The 21,967-nt window shown below is 39.8% G+C and overlaps 1 protein-coding gene across 1 annotated transcript in view; it reads left to right on the top strand.

Moving 5' to 3' along the window:
• AFF2 (ALF transcription elongation factor 2) overlaps positions 1-19,251 on the top strand; it is a gene marked incomplete at its 3' end in the record, with an annotated part of 325,091 nt that extends 305,840 nt beyond the window's left edge. Inside the window, exons 16-22 of the mRNA XM_080352396.1 lie at positions 3,477-3,613; positions 6,585-6,656; positions 7,016-7,109; positions 9,980-10,027; positions 10,536-10,585; positions 14,443-14,657; positions 19,130-19,251. Coding sequence (XP_080208522.1) covers positions 3,477-3,613; positions 6,585-6,656; positions 7,016-7,109; positions 9,980-10,027; positions 10,536-10,585; positions 14,443-14,657; positions 19,130-19,251 — 738 coding nt within the window. The remainder of the gene's footprint in view (positions 1-3,476; positions 3,614-6,584; positions 6,657-7,015; positions 7,110-9,979; positions 10,028-10,535; positions 10,586-14,442; positions 14,658-19,129) is intronic.
• Positions 19,252-21,967: the final 2,716 nt, after the last annotated feature.

The following is a 21,967-nucleotide window of genomic DNA, read 5'->3' as shown; positions in this document are numbered from 1 at the left end:
ATGCTTTAGATGGTACTCCGTAAACACACTGTCCACAACAAGTCAAACCCTTAGCACCATTTCTAGCATTTAAAAACTAGTTCATGAAAAAAGAAGCTCCTTACAATAGCTGGTGTCTTTTCCAAGGAAGAACAACAGTCATGCTGTTTATGAAGGATATAAGATAATTTCATGAAAGATGATGTGTATTTGAAATTTGTTTTCCTATTCACTTTGAGTTTTAAACAAAAGTGTTGAAATATTCTGTAACAGAAATTTAAGAAAGGCAAATCACCCTCCACTCCATTACCTTGTGGTAAAACTGGTATTTACAATCCAATTGTTTCAAATTTGCAACAATTGATTTTTAAATAGTACGCTCATTTTTATTGCATGCTTTTAGGCTGATAAATAGAGACTCAACACACTTTTTCCCCAAAAAAAATCTTGCAATAAGGTACTTCAGTTCTGGGAAAGCTTTTTCTCTCACTTTACTCCAAGTGGAGCTCCAGTACAATTGATGTAATTTTACAAAGTGTTTTGATTTGGATAAAACTACTCAATCTGACAGATTATCATTGTTTGTTTAATCGAAGCTCTTGCTAGCCCTGAAGTGCCTTTAATAGCCATTTGCTTTGCAGGGGGGGACTTTGCTCCTGTATGCTACCTGGAGTACAAAACAGCAGCTCATTTAGGCAGGCCTAGTGGAACTTGACTTCTCTATTTATTTAAACTGAGATGGCTGAGGTGGAGTGTGGCCATTTGTGTCACCCCTCAAAATCACAACTGAAGAAAAACTGGGTGATTATTCACCTCTCACTTTATTGTTTGGGGGGTTTTTGCATGCATATTATATCATTTCACAGCAGGGATTTTGTCCTTGGAAATAAGTGTTTGTCCAAAAGAAAAGAACTCCAAGACAATCCCATGCTATGTTTAAAAACAACAACAACAACAACCAGAATGCCATTCCCTCTGCTGTTGGGGAGCTGAAGGAAGGTCCACTTAAATTTGAGAAAAAACTTCTTCTCAGTGAGGGTGACAGACACTGGAACAGGCTGCCCAGGGGGGTTGTGGAGTCTCCTTCTCTGGAGACATTCAAACCCGCCTGGACATGTTCCTGTGCAACCTCACCTAGGTGTTCCTTCTCCAGCAGAGGGATTGGACTAGATGATCTTTTGAGGTCCCTTCCACTCCCGAACATACTGTGATACTGTGACAGGTCAAGCTGCCTGCTTCAGCTCTCCAACCTCCCTTATGACTTGGGGCAATGTGTTGCCAAGTGTGTTTTCTGTGGGGGGTGGGTTGAGGTTTTTGGCAGCTACATGGCTGTCGCTGAGTTAGCAGCCGTCCCTCCCGACCTGCCCTTTTTCGAGAGGTGGCCCGTGCCGATTCCTGCAGCCCAGCTCAGCAGAGCATGTTCAGCCAGAAGCTTGACATCTGCAGGCAGGAGAGGCTGGCAGGAGCAGACTGACAACATCTCCCACCGCTGATTGACCTTTAAAGAAAACACACATGGTTCTGGCACAGAGATGCCTGCTCCACGCTAGCAAATATTTACAGGGTCAGGCTCCTGATGATCTCAACGTGCCATGTCAATTCTCTGCCCTCCACGGCCTGATTCACTCAGAAAGTGTTGACCTGTCTCCCATCCTCTTACCTTTGACGATGCCTTGCAGAGTCCGGGCTGTTTCTCAAGCGGAACTAAGAGGAGCAGGCACAGCACATCATGCTGCTGCCTGCAGGCAGACCCTGCCTATCACCCACAGTTTGACACCCCAAGTGCTCTTATGGGAATGTGAGGCCATCTGCCACGGTACAACTTGTTGGCAGACATAAATACCCACAAACAAAGTATCTGCTTTTTCTTTCTGGTATTTGGGTGTCAACTTTTTTTTCCACCCAATACAGCTGCACGCAAATTATCTCCGTGTAACACATTTGCTGTGCAATCCCGTAGTGTTAGTTGTCCTATGGAAACAATTGCTTCTGGTTACTTGGTGCTGACATGACAAAGCACACACGGCACAGAAAGATGTGTTGCAGTGGCTGGAAAGATAATGGCATGTGACCTCAAAATGTGTCAGCAAATGTTAATGAGATTTGTGGCAATGCTGTTCCTGAGCTTGTACAGAAAACAGATTTCTAGTGAAGGATGGGGCATTTTGTGTTCTATGGGAGTGACCCCATGAAAACCTGTCCTTGTCTGGGACAGCAGTAAAGAATCAACTAATTTGGATGGGCTGCTGCACTGGCAACCGACTGCAGCATATGGAAGAGATCTTGGAGACCTTACTCTGGTTTGTGCCGAGCTGTGATGAGCTGGAGTAATTCCACCCACTCCACTAGAGTCACTGTCAAGCAAAGGGCAGGATTGGATCCCATTTCTGGTTCAGACCTGTGTGTCTGTACTAAACCCGATTGCAGCCAGATTCCTTTTTTATTCTACAAAAGTCGTTTCAGAAGACTCAAGGCAAGGAATTTTAAGAATATGCTGAGAAGTGGCTGTTGGAATAGAGAGAAAACATTTAGAAATATTTCCCCTTTTGTGATCATTCAAATAATACCTGTCTGTTATACAAAGGCTTTGTACATCATTAGTGCACAAGATCAGAACTTGAAATTAAAGGTATGCAGAGGGAACTTGGTATGAGGATTGCTTAGAAGAAGCCTCAAGAGCAAATATACTGTTACCTTAGATGAATACTAAACATTCTGCTTAACATGTTGCTAGGATAGGCTTCCATTTTGTGAGTGGAAAACATATGCAGATGCATCAAAAATATTTTGATAGAGACATAGAAAGAAATTTTAAAATTATTTAAAGTACATAAGATCTCTTATATCAAATGCCACATTAGTAGAATTCTCATATCTAGCTATCAGAAATTGAAAATGTTAAATACTGTTATAAAATACTTACTATAAAAAATGTCATATATAATATTCATTACACATAAAAAAAGAAATCAGTATGTCTAAGTCAGTTTAATCACAACCATTATGAGGGCTAAAACCTTTTGCAATAAAATCCTAGTAAAATAAAATATTTAGCAGTGCTATATTTTCTCTTTTTTTTTCTTTCTACTCTTTCAGTCACCACATAAGTGATGAGATTATTTTTCTTTTTGGTCGACGGTTAACACAGAATGTGACATCTGACAACTGCCGTGGAGTTGTTACCTAGCCCTTGCATAGTGACATTCAAACCTAGTTCATATATTGAGGAGCAATGTGGATTTGTTCAAACATGCTTAGTGTCCCTCGTTGCCTGTGTAAATCTATGCATGCCAAAAGACATACACTGACTTTGTGGCCTGTCGGGCTATATACGACCTGAAAAGGTTTGGTAAAAACGTAAACCCTGCCTTTATTACTGTATAAATTCATTCTTAACTACCAACATCACTTTGCTCTCATTCTAATGCTAGTGTTGCTTTGTATTATGATTTATTTACCTAGAATTTAAAGCTGAAGGATTTTCATTCTCGTTTCAGCTGGAGAAGTTCGGCAAAGCAGTGAATTATGCTGATGCTGCCCTCTCCTTCATCGAGTGTGGGAATGCTATGGAGCGAGATCCATTAGAAGCTAAATCTCCATACACCATGTACTCAGAGACTGTGGAACTCATCAGGTTAATGTCCTTTCTGTGATCATTTTCATAATCTCATTTCAGTCATAATTAGAACCTGCTATGTTTTAAAAAATACCATTTCGACGTATTAATGATTTGTCCAAGGCATCTTCATCTCAGAAGTCATCATAATTAGTTCTTGCCATTTTATTAATGTCATGGAAAATTTATAATTGATGGACACTGCTTTTATAAATTATCCCCTTTAGAGGTTATAATGTGAGTGTTATAATTTGCAATATTCATAAAATTAAAATTGAAATGTAGTGGGTGGAAGTAAAGTATAGTAATTTCACTGTTTGGCAATGACACTTGTCTTTTAAAAGGTGTACTTTTATAATTCAAAACATTAAAGTGAGTCTATCAGGATTTATATTACAAACCCTGGTTTTAGAGGTTTATAACTTGGCTGTTAAAAAAAAAAGGTGAAATTGACACATGAGATCATAGGCAGAGAGGAAGCATTCTGCATGTATTGTATTTTAAAAGTATATTTTTAAATGCTAAAGGAACGTGAACCAGCTGAATTGGTTTTAATACAGTTTTGTAGACTCATAGATCAGAATATGAATGAAAGAGACTTTATTTATTAATAAAATGTCTGAATTATTATTTTTAAATCTGTTGCTGTTCCCTATAGCTGTTTCATAGTGTTGGCTCTGTAGAAATAACAGTCTCCTGAGTAACTAAGGGCTTGTTTGCTTTGCTTGTGCAAATTATCAAAGTGAAATCAAACAGGATTAAATTTACCTGTAAGTAGAACAACAGGATTTTTCCTCTTCACTGTGATGCACCTTTGCTTTCCCCAGTGTATACTGGGAATATCACCATTAATGTCAGTGTAATTACTGGCAGTTTACACAAGGGAAAGAAAAGGAGGCAAATGAGGCCCTAAATGTTTGTGTTTTAATATGACAAACGTTGGGCTTTTTAACCTGAAAGATTTTAACGTGCCCGATTCACTATTAGGGACTGCCAAAAATAATGCATGTTTTACACATTGAATAAGTGGGTATTTACATAATAAAATATATCAAATCTTAAGAAGCTTTACTCTCAGGTAAATAATATGCCTGTTAAATAATAAAATACATGCTTTTACATTTTACACTTCATAAAGAGAAGAAGAAAATCTAAAGAGGTTACTCAACAAAAAAATGATGATAAATTGTATTTAAAGAAACCTTTAAAGAAGTGACTGCTTCTTCACAGGAGCCTGCATTTATCTTTACATTTTAAGAAAACGACCTGTCACAGTTGAAAATGTTGTTCCTCAGTCCAACAGTGTGTTCAGAAGTGGATGGACCAAAAATGTTCACTCATTCAAGAGCCACAGGCTACATGATAGATAGACCTTGGCATGGAAGCAGCAACTGAACTGCTTTTGGATTGCTTTTTGAACTGCTTTTGGCTATAGAAGAATCTGAAGGGCTTTATTACAGTAGATCTCCAATTTCTAAATAGCTAAAGTCAGGTGAGATTAATTCCACCACCTGCCATCAAAGGTAGAGCTTAAATTACCAGTTCTTGTACAGCACCTCATAGGCAGCCAATGAGAGACTGATTCGCTGGTTTAATTGCTGTTGGTGGTCACACATGGAGAAAGGTGGTTGCCCAGGTGAGCAGCAGGTTGGTGCAAGTTCAGTAACCTCCATGAACAAATACACAATTTTTGTGGGTGCTGAATGTACAAAACAAGTATGCAGCCATGCACACACACTTTCTCAATGTAGCGCCTAATGTTAACATAGATTTTTACTGTGAGATAAGAAATAGAAGGAGGTATTTCTTATTTTTACTCCTCCTTTCATCAGAGGCACCATTTTTCCTTTTTGTATTTGTTTTCTCTGAGTATTTTCATCAGACACCAATTTGTGAAAGCAAGTGAAGTATCAAAGAGATTGGGAATATCGGATCTGACCGGGCAAGGTGTTTTAAGTTGATGGTAATGCTAAAATCCCTGACGTAATACTGATAATCCCAAAGAGACATATACCTTTGTGTTTGATCAGATTCATTCAGTATGACTGGAAAACCGATATCAGAGAGCAGGTGCGATAGGACATGGAAGGAGCACATCAGGTGGTGGGCTACAGCTGCAGGAGGATGATGAGGGTGGTGGGAGGAAGGCAGAGCAAGAGCAGCACTGCCTGCACTCCATTACCTCCGTGTAAATGAGAACTCATCAAGACTGCCTGGATACCTTAAAACTTTCTTACGCAACGCTGAACCCTATTACTTATTCTAACACAAGTACCTGTGAAATTGCATTAGGGCTCAGAACAATGATTTTATGCGATGAATTGATTTTCAAGAGGCTAAATGCATGGAATGGAGTATGCTTAGTTAAAAGAAAAAAAAAAAGATAGAGGAGGTAGGAATACTCAATCTTTGACCACCCAAATGCTGGACAGAAGCAATTAAATAAAGAGGGAAGACCAAGTACACAAGACTCATAAATTAATGGACCCAAGAATTTGAAAAGCTCTGAACAAGACCTTTCCTGTATTTAAAACTGTTTTCTATATAAAATATATTAAAAGCTCTGAGGAAGCATTTATGAGAAGGATGTTGAAGGTATTATTCAAGCCCGAAGTAGTATATGTAAAACCTGGTTATATATTACTCTGCTCTTCAGTGCATACAGGGCCAGGATTTTATGCTTCTGCCCAACGCTCATCACGATGTTTGCAGGACTCAGGATGATGGCTGGCTATGATAAATTAATATGCCCAAGAATAGTTCTTCTTGTTGGCCCAGAAAATGGGTTGATGATTTACTTTAGCCCTTCAGATTTTAAGTGGTTCTTTCTGTTGAATTTTACATTGATCTAATCGTTATAGAACAATGTGGTCACTAACTATTGCAGTTGGAGTAGAATACCTATGTGTGGCTGTTATTTTTCAGTGTCACTTGTATTCCTGGAAACACCTTAACTCTCAGTTTCTTCTCTCCCCACCTTTCTGACAAGGTATGCAATGAGACTCAAGAATTTCACAGGCTCTTCTGCCACAGAAGGGGACAAGAAATTAGCAGTTTTATGGTAAGTCCCATTGCGACAATGAGACAAGCAGCTAAAATCTTAAGGAGGACTTTAAAAGTACTGAATTACTTAAGCAGCTTACAGAAGATCATTATTCTTGTTTTCCATTAAACTATTAAAGGATAACTAATGGATTTCTTCAGCAGCTGACTAAACATTTATTCTTCTAATTTATACTCTTATCAAGATGGGATTTTAATGCTTTTGACCACTTTTTTTTTTTCTTTCTCCATTTGCTTACATTTCAAAATCTAACCTTAGAACAGAAACTGCAAAATATAGGTCAGCATATTTTTTTTCACAGTCTATAGGTTTCATTAAGCAATAGAATTAACATAATCCTTTCCTAATTACCACAGCTACCGATGCTTATCACTTCTCTACTTGAGAATGTTTAAACTAAAGAAGGACCATGCTATGAAGTACTCCAGATCTCTGATGGAATATTTTAAGGTAATCTTTATTCCATTTAATTTATTGATATGAAATGAAATTCATACCAGCACTGAGAGCTCTCACAAGTATAACTGCAGTACTTAAAAGTCCCACGTTTAACCTCTCCCCTGGGAAATGCAGGCAGGATGACTGTCTGGGGGTGGGGACAGAAGTGATTTGGGGGATTTTTGGATTAGTCACTTGATTCAAAGGACCATACTCAGTAATTCTACTAAAATAACATTATTCTCAGCACCATGTAGTGTTTATACAAGTTTCTGTAAAGGAAACTGATTCTTTCAAGGTTTCAATACGCAGGTGGTTATGAACTGACCTCCAATGAACCATAATAAAGCAATTATTTAGGCTTTAGTTCGTTAAATTTAGATTTTAAATTCGACGATATTTGCTCAAGCTTTTTGCACATTCAGAGATTTCTCCTTTTATTTCTGTGGAACTTCAAATTGCCTTATCCGCATGTTGAAAGATTGCCGTTGCCTTGAATGGAGTGGAATCAGCTGGTTGTCATGACTCGATGATGTTTTCCTTTACCTTGTCAAACGCTGTTTACCCAGTGTAACAATGACAAGTCCTCACCATTCCTAAATTAATAGCGAAACAGAATGTTTCTTCAGCTCTGCCAAGGTTTTGATGTTTATATTTTACTGGTTAATGCTGTTTGAAGCACACATTAATTCTTGTGCTTTATTACTACATATTATTCTGTAATTATGTAATTATACTGGTTTGTCAGCCCATCAGTCTTTTTTTGTTGGGTTTTTTTTCAGCCTCTGTGAATTTGTTCCAGGCTTTGACATATTAGTACTGCAAACCGGTAAAATGTTTAACGCCGCAGTTTTAATATTTTCGTGTAAATGGTGCCAAAATGATCCTTCTGCTGTAAACCCCCACAACTATCACACTGACAACCACCACTTAGTCTTGACGTCCCCAGTGTCCTCTGTGTGTGTGTGTGTGTGTGTCCCTCTGTTAACTTCAGTAATATTACTCCTGATCTTCTGCTTAAATTGAGGCTCTTCTGGAGCCCTTAGGAGTGCCTTTGTTGTACTCAACAGCGTTTTCAGTCAGGGATTTGCACAACAAATTACATTTGAACTAGACACATTCATAGCCTCAGCATTTTCATGAAATGTACTCCATCCACTTCAGTTTTTTCCGGGGTGAATGTAGATTGTCTCTTAAAGTCAGGTTATTAGACAAAACATTTTATAAACTTTTTCTGTAGAAAGTAATGAATTCTTTTTTAAAAAATAATAATGATAAAGGAGGCAGGGGGGATTCTTTCACCCCTAAAAGTCACTTTCTCTAACTTTGCAAATAGGTCCAACGAATAACATATTACTACTCCCAGCATAAGACCATTTTACTGCACCTGCACAGAGAAAATGTCTTTTAACCTAAATAAAAATAAGAGAAATAAATTTAAAATGTAATCAAATAGACAAATCAGGAATGCTGGTTTTAGGCATCCAGTTGGAGCTGAGTATTTCAGCTAATGGTACTGTCTATGTGCTATGAGCACTGTAACTAGAAGTAGTGTTTGAGTGTGTGCAGATTCTACGTTCAGGATCTTTTCGTAGTAAAGGCATAGGATGGGAAAAGAAAAGAAGGGGAGCTATTAACTGCACATTAGTGTTGTGTTATTGCACAATGTTTTCTGGGTTCACTAGCAAGAATCTGTAATACAAATGAAACAGATTAACTATTTGAATAGGGTTGTTATTCAAAATTTTGCACAGTTTTAAGTGTGACAAGCAGCCCACTGCTTGCAGCAGAGCTGGAGAGGAATTTTTTGGCAGAATTGTTTTTCATACTTTTCCTCAGAAATGCTGCTTTGTCCAAATTGAAACCGTTTGTGGACAGAACTGGTTCTGATTAATTTCCAATTAAAAGTTTCAAATTTATATTTTTGACAATTCAAAACAAAAAAATAACCATTTAACCATAAAAGCAGTTTTAAAATTTAGAGACGATGTGGAGTAAAATATAACTAAAATGATAGTATTTTAAAAATTTAAATAAAACTTTTTAGATTAGCAAAAGTGGCATCCTTTGATGTAATTCACCTAAAAGTTTGAGGAAGATTTTTATGGTTTTGAAAATGTGTTGTCGCTAGTCATTGGTAAAAAAGTATTTCAAGTGTTTTCATTATCAAGTAAGTATCCCCAATCAAGATGTCTTCTTAATCTTGAGAGATCTAGTGTTTGTCTCCAGATACTGTCGGAAACAATCCCCAGGCAGTTGAAACTAACCTTGAAGCTGCTTCTTCATCCCCGAAGACTTTTCAGGGGAGTTTAGGATTTCCCTCCTTCTTACGTATGCATGGGTGGCATAAATATAATATGTACTACGTATGCTCTGTACTGCAAAACACTCCATTTCATGCTCACGTCTTTAATGAAACACGGTGTTGTGCTGTATAAGCACACACAGGTAAAGCCAGTATTGTGATTTGGTCAGTGTTTTCAGCTTTGGTCAATATTGTTTGGCAAGTTGAGCTGTGTTTTAGAAGCCAAGAGTAGGATTTTGGTCCCAGAGGCATCTATGTGACCTTGGGCCATGCCCTGGACCGCTCTGTGCTTCACTGAACCTCTATGCCTCAGATGCAAAATAGCAATTACAGTAACCAGATGAATCTTGTAATAGCGATGGTAATACTTTGCAGAGAACTTGTCAAATTGGATTGAATTTTCACTGTGCATGCTGACTCCTCTGCAAGGGAGCTCAGAGTGATTGTTTTCAGAAAGCAAACATAGCTGCAGCCCTGATCCTATCACTTTTTATGGGAACTAAGTAAGGTACCACCCAGTCTGAGCAAAACTGGAAAAATCTGGGCTTTATTCTTGCTGGGCAATCTTTTTGTACAGGGTTGTACAAAGTGCTACACAGACGTGAAAGGCAGAATGAGTAAGCAGGTAAGGAAAGTCAATTTGTGCAAATAAAATACATAAAAACAAGGGCGTTTAAGCAGATCCTTACTAGAAGTTTTATTTCTACTGCTATCTGAATCCCAAGCCACCTACCCTGGCAACTTGGGAGGGATTAATTTTGTTAAGGCGTCAACCCAAATTCTTTTTGTTTCTTACTAAACGATTGCAAGTCCCCCTAAAGATAAGTCATTTGCACTCTGAAGAAATTACTTCGTAGAAAATGTTTCACTAGCAATTAAACCACTTTTTTGTGAACTACTTCTGCTTTTACTGGAAATTTACTGTATTCTGTCTTTCATCAAGTGAGTTTCAAGCTACTGGTTGGAACCTACCAATCACCCACCAGCCATTTAATTATGGGACTGATGTGCAGAGCTGTTCCGCTACGTACGCTATAGCTCTTGCAACAAAAACAGGGAGTGTGGAGCCTTGCTGTCATCAGTATTCATGTACTTGTGTCGCCTTTATTTACATTTTGGTTTTGTACTTACAGAACTCTTCAAAAGCCTCACAGGCCCCCTCACCTTGGGGCGGCAATGGAAAGTGAGTATTTTCTGCTGAGTGCTTCTGTCTGGGAACAAGTGGTTCTAAGAGGCAGGGGGGGAAAGTTTTGGTGTCTCTAAAGGCACAGGACAGGACACGACACGACTCAGTGGTTTTGGAGCTACAGGTACATTCCAAATACATAGTAGGTAGAAAATGTTCATCTGAGCTACAGAACTGATCTTACAGCTGCCTTGGGCTTGTGGGGGTGAGGGGCTCCCACTGGACTGAATCAGGTACCCATGTGAGCCATCTGGTGTGGGTGGGAAGGAAGAGCTGAAACCTTCATCTTTGTGCAAAAATCCATGCTGAATTCTTTGATGGTTTGCTTCTCGAGCCAAATGAAGGCCATAAAAATATCTGTTAATTAGCTAGCAAGTACCATGTCATTTCAGGAAGCCAAAGTAAAGTTAACCTTCATTGCAATGATTTTTCAATGATTCGTTCAGTAATGAAAGACCAATGAATATTTCATTGATATATGGTAAGTGCTGAAGGTGTAATAGTGGTGAAAATGTGAAGGCACTTAGTCAACCAATTATCAGTGGCTTTATTCTAACGTTAAAACACCTTCACCCCAGATAGGAAGTCGGGATAATGCAATTAAGATCTGCTGTTCAATGGAGGTGCATTGCTTCTGCAGCCTTGCCTTTATCTTGCAATGTCTTTTGCCACCTGACATATTCCTCCTGCTGCTGGCCACACATAGAGATAGAGCTAAAACAAAGGTGAAGGACTTTACCTTTCTTTCCTTCTTTATTTGAGTAGGCTGAATTCTAGGTGAAAATTATTATTGCTAATGATCTCTTTCTGGTGGTTCATAAGAAGAAAAGACTGCTAGACATTTCTGAGGAACCACATAAAGAAACAAAGTAATAAAATGGATTGAAGTTTAGCACACAAAGAATTGAAGTTTTCCAATAGACTGTGCAAAATCAAAAATGACAACATTTTGCTTAAAGGAAAGTATTGTCTTAGATAATTCAAAATATTTTGGTGAGCGTATACACACATACACTAAATCCATGAAGTTATTTTGGATGTGTGTGGGTATAAAGATATTTCAGTATAGATTATAACACAAACTGAAGTGATGAAATACAAAATCATTTTAAACAAAACCCAGAAAGATAATTTAACATTGGAAGAACATCCACTAATTTGAATTATTCAATATATGCCAGTTTTTCAAGGCATTTAAATGTCAGTGAAACCTTGTATTGCAGTAAAAATGCAGTAAGGTCTACATGAAGCTTTAGTGCCTAAATAGACCACTGGAGCATTACAGCTCTTTTGGTCTCTAAGGAAGTGACTCATACCTAAAAATGTCATGGAACAGAAGCTACACTTTTATTCCTGTCCTATAATAGACCCCTATGAAGTGTGTGCGCTGCAGGTGATGACATCTCCCTTGATATTTCAAGGAGGTGGTTAGGTGTCCAGGATTTAAAATCAGTGGGTTTTGACTTGAGGGGAAGAAAATTATTGTCCAGCCACAATATAGGCAGCAGCAACCCAGCATTCGGGTCAGCATCACTTCTAACAGAACACCCAGCTGATCGGTCTCTTCCCACTAACTTTGGAAATAAGGAACTAAAGCTCTGAAAGTGCACATCTCTCTCTTTTGTTCGGAGAAGGAAGTACTTGATGTGGAAGAATAACTGAATATGACAAGGCCGTGTTATAATGGTGTTATTATGACTCACAAATAGCACAGTCCACACTCAGGTCTTTGGTCCCCTCTGTCTGGAGTCTCAGAAGGAAGAAAAGCTCTCCAGCTGGCTCAGAGTTGCCATGTATCTCAGATGTCTCCTGTTGGCCCCAAGGATTGTCATGGGCCTGGTGCTGCCACTGGCAGCATGTGCTCTGCCTTCCCCCCTTCCCCGGGGCTTCTGGCTCCACGGTTTCCTCTTATTCTCATCTCAATTTGTACCAGATGGGAAGAGGAGTCGCACACCACAGAGGGGAGACCAAACACCATCAGGGTGTGGTACCACTGGAGACAGATTGGCAGCCTGGTTCAGAATGGAGACACAGCAGGGTATTCTTAGACCTTTCTTTTAACAAAGCAAAACTTATCCATTGCCATGAAGTAGATCTCAAATCATCAAAAATCTCGGCTTGGCTTACTGGAATTTCTGACCACTTCATTTTGAAAGGGTTGTGAACCTCTACAAAGTTGGCCTGAGTTCCAGGCTGGCAATGAAACAAATTTTCCCTGGTTTCATTACAGAAATGTTTCCCACCTTTAGCGACAGAAAGCACAAAATAGAGAGATTTAATAGACTCACCACAGTAATAATGGCTGTGCACAACAGGGTAAATCCAATGAACAATGTGCTTTATTTGGCAGAAGTGCGTCAGCTTGTTGTAAGTGGCTCTAACAAAATGCTCCTGGTCCCTGCAGATGCTTATGGTTTTTAACTGCTCCCAGACCTAATCTAGTATAGTTCAGCTCTTCTGTGCATTAAAGACACTGTGGCATGTCAAATAACCAGGATGTTTTGAGACTTAAAAATAAAACATTTCTGCCGTAGGACATGGTTACACTATAACACATAAGTTGTGTCAAAAAGTACTCACTGCTGGATTAACACCGTCTCTAGCTCTGGAAAAACAATCTATCGCATCTTGAGGAGCCTGTTGTTGAGCATGGGCAATAGCAGGGCACTGCTGGAAAACCTGCAGCAAAAGCTGTTGCTGCAAATGCCTTCTAGCCCAAGGCCGTGCCGTGGCAGCAACCTGTCCTGCAGCACCTGCAGGGCACCAGCACAGCAGGTCTGTGCCCACGCTGCGTGTTCAGGACCATTGATGGTGGCTTGTAAACCCAAGAGGAGGAGCCTTTGTGCCCTGGGTTTGGATCAGGCCCGTGATGAGGCTGAGTGCTCGATGCTGTCGCACAGCACGACGCATCAGCAGCCGCCTGTAGAGAGGGGCTGCAGCATCCCTGTCCGGAGAGTTTTGGTGTCTTTGCTTCACACAGAGAGTGCCAGGAGCATCTTGGTCTTGCCTTTCAAGCGTATTCCACAGCAAATCGAATGCATTTGTTTAGGTAAGTGGTTCCAAATGGAGGCAAGAGAAGACATTTTTGGAACTCTTAATCTTATTCACTGAGACAAATTTTCAAAGAGAGTAGCTCTATGTGAGCGTTGAGCACTGCATAGCAATAAACATGAACTTGATGTGCTGACCTCCACACTGCCTGCAGCCAGCAGGTGATTCCAAATTGCTGGTGTTAGAATTAAAGGAAAATCCATATTAGAACATTAGTGCTGCACTAAGTAGGTAACTTAAAACACTGCTCTATACAAAACTGTGCAGGTGAACTGTAGGCAATTAGAAACAAATCTCCATAGCCAGTCTTAAAGAATCCTATAGAGGTATTCATAATCCTACAGTACCCTCAGCTCCTAATACTGCTCTGCAGGGTGCTTTTAAGACTTGCACTTTACTTATTGTGGTGACTGTATTTGGAGCAAGCTGTCATTGTGTTTTCCACAAAATGCCTTGATAATAAGCCAATATTGCACATTGAGTGTTTTCTAACTGCCATTGCAGCTTCTGGCAGCAGGTAGAAAAATCATTACAGCTATGAGATACTTCTTTCTCTGAAAGATTGCTCTATTTTTATGATAGATTTTTTTTTTCTTTAATAACAGGTTCATTTATAGGAAGAATTAAATCTCTTTTTATTTTCAATCATTCCCAGTTTATAAGCTCTGCTTTCTCATAAAACCAGGAGATACTACTGCACATTCTCCCCTGACTAGGGTGTGGAGCTAATTTTTCAAGTGTATTTAGGATAGTCATGAAGTGGTGTGTGTGAAGGGGACTCACTCTCCCTTTACCTCTCACAGGAGCACAGAAACACCATCGCCCATGTCCCTGAGCCCGTCTCCCGTCAACTCTGCTGGAAGCAGCGCGGGCACCGCCAGCTCCTCCTCGGCGGGGACCATCACTATCCCTCAGCGCATCCACCACATGGCTGCCAGCCACGTCAACATCACCAACAACGTCCTGCGGAGCTACGAGCACTGGGACATGGCTGACAAGCTGACTAAGGAGAACAAAGGTGCCTCACTCAGCTTCTTCCCTGTCCCCTGTGGCTCATCAGCTTGAGCTTTCTTTCCATTCTTGTAGACGTTGTTGGGAATTGGACCCAGAACTACCTCATCGAAGAACACAACTGTGACAGCTTGAGCACGCAGACCAAATCTGCTCACTGGTCACTGTAGCCAATGCATATCTTCTCTTGTCAAGCACAGAGGGGGAATGTGTAACACACGCTGAACATGGGGTTATCAGAGCAGCTGGCAAAAAATTTAGCAAACATGGGCCCCAAGTGATGAGAGCTTTTGAGTCTGCAAATTCTTTCACAGTTTCAGCTTCTTGTAGAGCACTGAGGTTATTTTCAGACGGCTCTGTCAACTGGTTTAAGATTATTAAAATGCTAGCTAGGATAATAAGCAAACATCAGGTGTTATGTTTATGCAGGGAATCCAATTAGGAGATGTCCACTGAAAGCCATGACCTTGATTCTCCTATGGCTGGATTGAAAATCTGCTTGTTTATTCCTAACAACAAAATGTAACTCTTTACCACAGTCGTTTCAAAGGAGTTTTGGCAAGCAGTTTGTGACTGGCTGATATCGAATATAATGGAGTGGCTGAGATCTAACTAAAGGACAATTTTGGCCTGTTGTTGGCCAGCTGTGAACTTCCACATGATAATGTAATTATTCAGATTCCCGCTTTGGGCTTACACAAATCATTGACAAAGCTTTCTTTGACACTGGAGGTGCAGAGTCTAACTGGGAAATACTCTCGTCATGAATTGGCTCATTCTCTAAATTACACTGAGATTTCAGATGGCTGACTTTTCCTGACAAATGTGCTCACTGTATGCAGTTTGATCTTACTCCCATTAATGTCAGTGGCAAATTTCCAGTGATTTAGAGAAACTAAGCTTGAGATTTATAGAGTTTTATGTCTGAATGGTTGGTCATAATGATCTATCCCTGGATGAGGAACAATAATAGAAGTTCTGTCCAGTCCTCCCCACTGCTTCTTGTCTTTGTTCACATTGGTTAATTTAGTAGCAGTGCAGTCATTTTGGATTTTTTCCATAGCTGCATCCATTTTCACAAAATGCGAAAGTGATTCCCTGTCAAATGTACAGCAGAATGTTACAGTGGGGATGCGGAAGGATGCTCTGATAGGAGAAAGAGATGGCGATAATCTTGTAATTAGCCCTGTGTGTTGTGGAGTTGTTAAATGTTCTACTTAGTATTGAATCAAAATAGCTCAGGCATTCAGCCAGCAGACAGAAAATGTACCCAGCCACTGCTGTTATCAGTCCTTGAGCTAGATGAGAAGAAACCTGCTGAGTCTCTTTCTGCATTTTTGCCCCCCTACACTCTTCTTTGTTCTTGTTTTGATTTACGATCAAATAAACCCAATTCTGCAAAGCCATGTAGGAATAATCTTTATTCAGATGAGCAGTTCCTTTGACTTTGGCGGAACTGGATGCATGAGTAAGGGTTTCTCACATAAGCAAGACATCTAGGGTTGTGCTCTGTTCTTTCACACGTTGTTTTACAAACTGCAGCCATTACAGGGAATGGAAAGTTCATGTTACTTCAAATTTCATTTAAGTATTTTAAACCAATGGAGAGAGATCAGAGTTTCACACATGCTATAGCATCTCTCTTTGAATTTTGTCTAGGAAGATACCTCATTTCTAATTAAATAATAAATTTAAAGTTGCATGCTTAAATACCATTGAACTGCAATTTTAAAAATTAATCATGTAACAAAAAAAGTATATAAGAACTGCTGTGGTACTCTGAAGGTCTTTGTCATGTCACGTGATGGAATCCATTTACAGAGGGATATGTTAAAGACACTTTGACATGAGAAATGTTACAGTGTTTCATGAAACCTCGCTGTAATTATTTCAGTAGATGTCATCTGCACCTCTCCAGTAATTGAAAACACCTATATCTTGCTGCCTGGGACAGGACTCATCCCTTTGCCCACAGCTGGACCGACTGTTGCAGAGCCCAAGCTCTGGTACGCTGGGGTGTGGACTGTGAGTTCAGAAATGCCCCGTGACAGCAAACAGGGCGGATGCAAAGCCCAGACTCTGCCCTCAGTCCCAGCGGAAGGACAGGTCTCTTGGCCTCTCGGGAGTTTGAGCAGTCAATTTGCCATAAAAAAATGACATTATTTTTTTCCCTTGTTCCCAAAAGAATTGTCTCAAAAAACAAGGAAACGGACCCAAACCCACACAGAAACCCACAATTAGGATAAAAAATGAATTTTCTTCTTTTTTTTAAAAAAATGCACCACAGATCCAGCAGATCCAGTCACTACTTTCTTCTTTTTTTTCTTTTTGTGGTCAGCTCTCATTGTTTCTGTTGTCTTCTGAATCACAGGGTGTGTCCTGCCCAAGGACATGTCCCTGGTGAGATAATAGAGATGGGTATAAAAATGTGGCCCTATTGTTGCAGTCTCTAACAGCCTTTACCTCTGGGTCTTGAAGCTGTCATAGGTGTTTCTTAGCTCATGCCCATGCAGATACCAGGGATTTCTTCCATGTTGTAGGGGTTGTGCAGCCTCCCTTTGTCCACGACTGTCTGCTTAGGTTTTATGCTCCTCTGAGGATGCCTGCACACTCCAGTTTGGACTTGACCCATCTCCAGCTGGCTCAGAGAAAGAGGCAGAAGCCTTTCTTGTCAGCCTGACAAAAGATGCGTCATTAAAATAAAAAGGCGTAGCAAGAGGGAGAACAGCGGAACTGTGACCCGCCAAGCTGATCAGGTTTGAAAAGGAAAGCGGGACCATAGTGCCGTGTACCCCTGGTCAAAGCAGCCCTGGTCTGTGAGTTTAGAGTGTATGGGAGAATGGACGGAGTTTGTCATAAACTCTGCATTTGCAGCAGGCTGAGCTAAACTGCAAACTTCCCAAAGCCAACCCATGGGCCGGTTTGTGTTGAATCACATAGAGAGCTGTTCAAACTCTCACCTGAAATTACAAAATCAGATCATTTTTTTTAAGCTTCCAAAGATAGCAGCACTTTACAGTATAGAAAACTATCAGCTCTGTAGTGACAAAGGCCTGATCTTTTATGTATAAATTTAATAAATGGCTTCAGTGCTTGTAGCTTTTTCAAGAAATGTTAAACTGAAATTAGACTTTAAGGTGAATTCTCAGTGTTTAAAGCAATTATTACTTACTTGAGCCTAGAATGAGATTGCTGGAATGCAAGCAAGACACTGCATTATTTCACTTCTAAAATGTATTGATTTTACACTGGAGGAGGGGAATAAAAGACAGAGGAAGGAAGATTAAAAGTAACTGCTGGCTGCAGCATCTTAACCCCCGAGCTTTCGTTGTGCTTGCCTCCAGCCAAATCACCTTGTGCTGTGATACTGCAGTAGCTCCCGAGCTGCCCAGGGTCAGGCTGTCAATACTTGGATAGAAAACCTCAAAGCAGCACTTAGTTGCTGAAGAAAGTACCGATAATGATTTTGTACCCAGCATCTGCTCTCCCAAACTGCAGCCAATACAGTGTGTTTGCTGGCTGAGTGCCACGCACTGGATTTTAGGTAGGGTGGAAATGTGAGGGCTCAGCCACCACTTATTGGGATCATTGGTTGTTATCTGAGCTCTGAGGGGCATTTAACCATGTGTGGGCTCACGCTCGCCTAAAAATAGTGTAAGTGTTCTATATGTGGGAATGCCTGTATCCCAGTGAGCACAAAGACAAGCGGTGGGAGAGTAGAGGACGCAATCCAGCTCTCCACTGAAAGCAATTAGGAAAGGTCTGTTGGCCCTAACAAGGTCAGTCTTTCACCCAGAGAGCATCTAACACATGGCATAAAGCAAACTAGTGTGTTACTTCCTAAAGGTGGCTCTCTGATTAGTGATGTCCTCTGAACCCTTCTCATCCCAGTGGCCTTATCCATCGTTTCTTTATCCTTACAGGTTCCCATGTCCTAGATGCTATTTTCCTGCTGTGTTGCCTCTCTCCTCTTCCTTCTCTCTCCCACCCCACACACATCCTCTGAGTCCTGCAGCTGTAGCAAGATGAGCAGAGAGCCCAAATGGCTGCAATGGCAGTTACAGAAATTGGAGGGTGGGAAAAAGAGCAAGCAAGGTCTTCTGCAAGATCCAGACTAGCTCTTCATGCCCAGGAGAGGGTACAGCATGGAAAAGGAAATGCCACGGTTCATTGCCAGCTATTTAAATCATGTAGTCAGCAAACCTAGACTCAAAAACTGAAAATGCAGATCATCAGAGCTAAAAGAAGACTATTGGCGACCACTCGTACCATGTTGTGGTTGACTTCCAGCATAGATAATTTAATTTGGTCTGTTTAAATATATTGTTGCTTTTGTTTAAATTCTTTCCTACTGACCATGTGCACCATGTCTTGAGAACTCACTAATTGCACTTCTGCTACTGAGTGGGAAACCAGGGTAATGCACATATTTCTGTACCACTGCCTGAAAAAATGACTTATGTTTCTTGTTTATTGCAGAATTCTTTGTAGACCTGGACTCAGTGATGGGACCCTTAACACAACACAGCAGTATGACCAATCTGGTTCGTTACGTTCGCCAAGGACTCCACTGGCTCCGCATTGAGGCTCATTTGTTGTAGTGACTGCTGCCCTGTTCATAACATCCCCATTCTTCTACCTCTACCAGCGCAGAGACGATCACTGGTGGAACTCCACTCATTTCTGGAAGTTTATTCATGTAACTTCATTTTTATTGCCTTTTTTAATATCCTATCTGTTGGAAGTAGAAGTCACCCTAAATGGAACTTTTGACTCAAGAGCAGTATGTGTTGTACCATCTAATCATTTTCAACAATTTTCTATGCCTTGTGTCTCCTGGATCCTGCCATCCTTTTGTGCTTTATGGAACGGTACATTCCCTGCAGTATTGTTTTAAGTCCATGCTGCCTTCAAGTGAAAACAAAAAAGCACTTTGAGAAGATATGGATTCCTGAGAAGTAGTACAAAGCGTCTTAAATATTTGAGGGTATATATGAGAAATCCCTTCTGAAATAAATTAGTAGAAGTTATAGCTATTCATTCAAAATCATCTTCTGAACCTGACCCAAGCTTTTTGATGCTTAATTCTGGCATCATTACCTGACACTGTACATTCCTAAGATTTCATACTTCCTATAGGCTTAATCTCTAAAAGAGAACATTGAATATCTTACAGGTACATTATGTAAGATCACCAAAGGTGTTAAGAGGTAAAAAGTTGAAGGAATGCCTCATTAAAGAATGATGACACACTATGCAGTGAGGTTTTGATATTCCATTCTTCCTGTTTATTGTTGGCTTAATAATTTCAGTAGGCAGCAGAATTTATTGCAGTTTTTAGGCAATTTCAAAATATTAGCTTTCATAGTCTTATCTATCATTCCTATACTAAATCTGTGAATTTTCTTTCAGTTGTACTCATCCAAGATTTTTCTTCATAGAACAATCTCTCTTTGCATAGTGACTCAGTGAAAGCAGATTTTAACAGGACCGCTACACTCTAAGCATTGATATTGTATGTAAAAGTCCATTAATAAGTGTATGCAGATTCTTCATGAAACTCTCTACAAGTTTAACTAACCAGCTACTGTTGAGACATTATAATTCCATGTGGCATCAATTTTCACCTGTTTTGTTCATTTCAGAGCGTTAGAAACGTACAGTATTATCTTGCTATCTTGAAAACAATGTCAAATTAAATAAAATCACCAGATTTACCCACAAGCAATATAATATTTGTTTAATAATGGCCATGAATACTTCGGTCAGTTTACCTATTTACCAAGGTCTGCATCTGTTTGCCCGTGCTGTCATGTTTTGGACCATTCCTCTAATGCGTGAATAATAATGAGACAATGCAGATAGACTTTCAAAGCAATTGTGAATAAATTACACCATTTCACATTTGCTCTTTCCTCTTCTTTTTTTCCCCTGTTATAAACTGCACTGCGCTTCTGGTGCCACTGCAAGAAGCGCTGGTGCATGAAACAAAACAAAATGAATTTATATCAATAATTCACAAGACTTTAAATGGTCTCATCTCATTCTTGATATAACGCCTGCACACCTTACTGAACTGTAAATTCAATTTCTATAAACAGAAAATACTCATAGCAATGTAAATATTATTCTGTCTCATCTCATTGAAATAACACAATATGTGTATTAAATGCCATCCAGATATTAGTTAATTGCAATTACCTTCTGCTATATAATCCTGTATATCCTTTAATCTGGTGAGTTATTGGATTCTACTCACTGGGTTGTAACCAGATAAACAGGACAAATTTGCATTTAAAAGGTTCAGACTGTTATGATTTTTAGAGCAGGCCTTGGATATTTGCAATAAGAACAGTTTAAGGACTCTGCCCAGTGCACATTTAAGACAAACATTACTGTAGCTGTTTTATATTAGCTCCCTGTGGTACTACCTTTTCTTAAAAGTCAATGATTTCTAATATTTTGTTCCATGAGACTGTATTGTAAATGTAGCCAAGGTGCTTCATCAGAGAAATCATCCAGTTTAGTGTAATCTGCAAAGGGCATTTGCAGGACATGCACATCCTGTGTTATCTGCACATTCCTGCTCCTGAAGTGGTCGATACACCCTTATCTGTTCTCCGAGGGTTGGGGTAATGTGGCTGAAACGTGAACCTGACTGCATTGGTCACCCTGATTCTGGCCCCGGTAGCTAATTAATAAAATCACAGCAGTGAGAACTATTTGGAAATGTAGATGAAAGGTGGTTGTTGGGTTGTTTGTTTATTTGTTTTAAAGAAAAAGGAAACAAAACACTTGAAATATTTTATTTTTTAAGAGGGTGAGTACTTGAGATGAAGTAGCATTGGGGTGGTTTTGTCATAAGCCAGAGTTTTCCATTCTTTTTGCAAGATCTCACTAATGAAATTCAGTAACTATTTAGGCTAATTAAGTGCATTGTTGTCACTTGTTCCTTTACAGTAGACTGAAATCCTAGACTTCCCAACATTTAGATATAGATAGATATGATATGTCTTGAAATACAATCTTCAGCCACAAGACTATTCACTAGCTGCAGTCAATCAGTGAAGACAAAGTGTTACCTTTTGCCTGTAGCTTGCAGTAAACAGACTATCTCTAAATTTACCCTGTGTTCAAAATCTTTTCCTTAAACAGCTTAAGGAATTAGCCCACCTGATTTCGTATCCTGTGACTTAGTTTGAAATGTATGCGGAATCAATGGTGTGATTATAGTAAGTCCAGCAGTCAAGTCTAGGATCACAAGCCAACTTACTATTTAGCAGTCTTGTTTCCAAAGCAGCTTAGAAACGAATTAAA

Source organism: Nesoenas mayeri (assembly GCF_963082525.1).
Source record: "Nesoenas mayeri genome assembly, chromosome: 13".
Classification (NCBI taxonomy): Eukaryota; Metazoa; Chordata; class Aves; order Columbiformes; family Columbidae; genus Nesoenas; species Nesoenas mayeri.
This window is presented reverse-complemented; position numbering and strand designations above follow the sequence as displayed.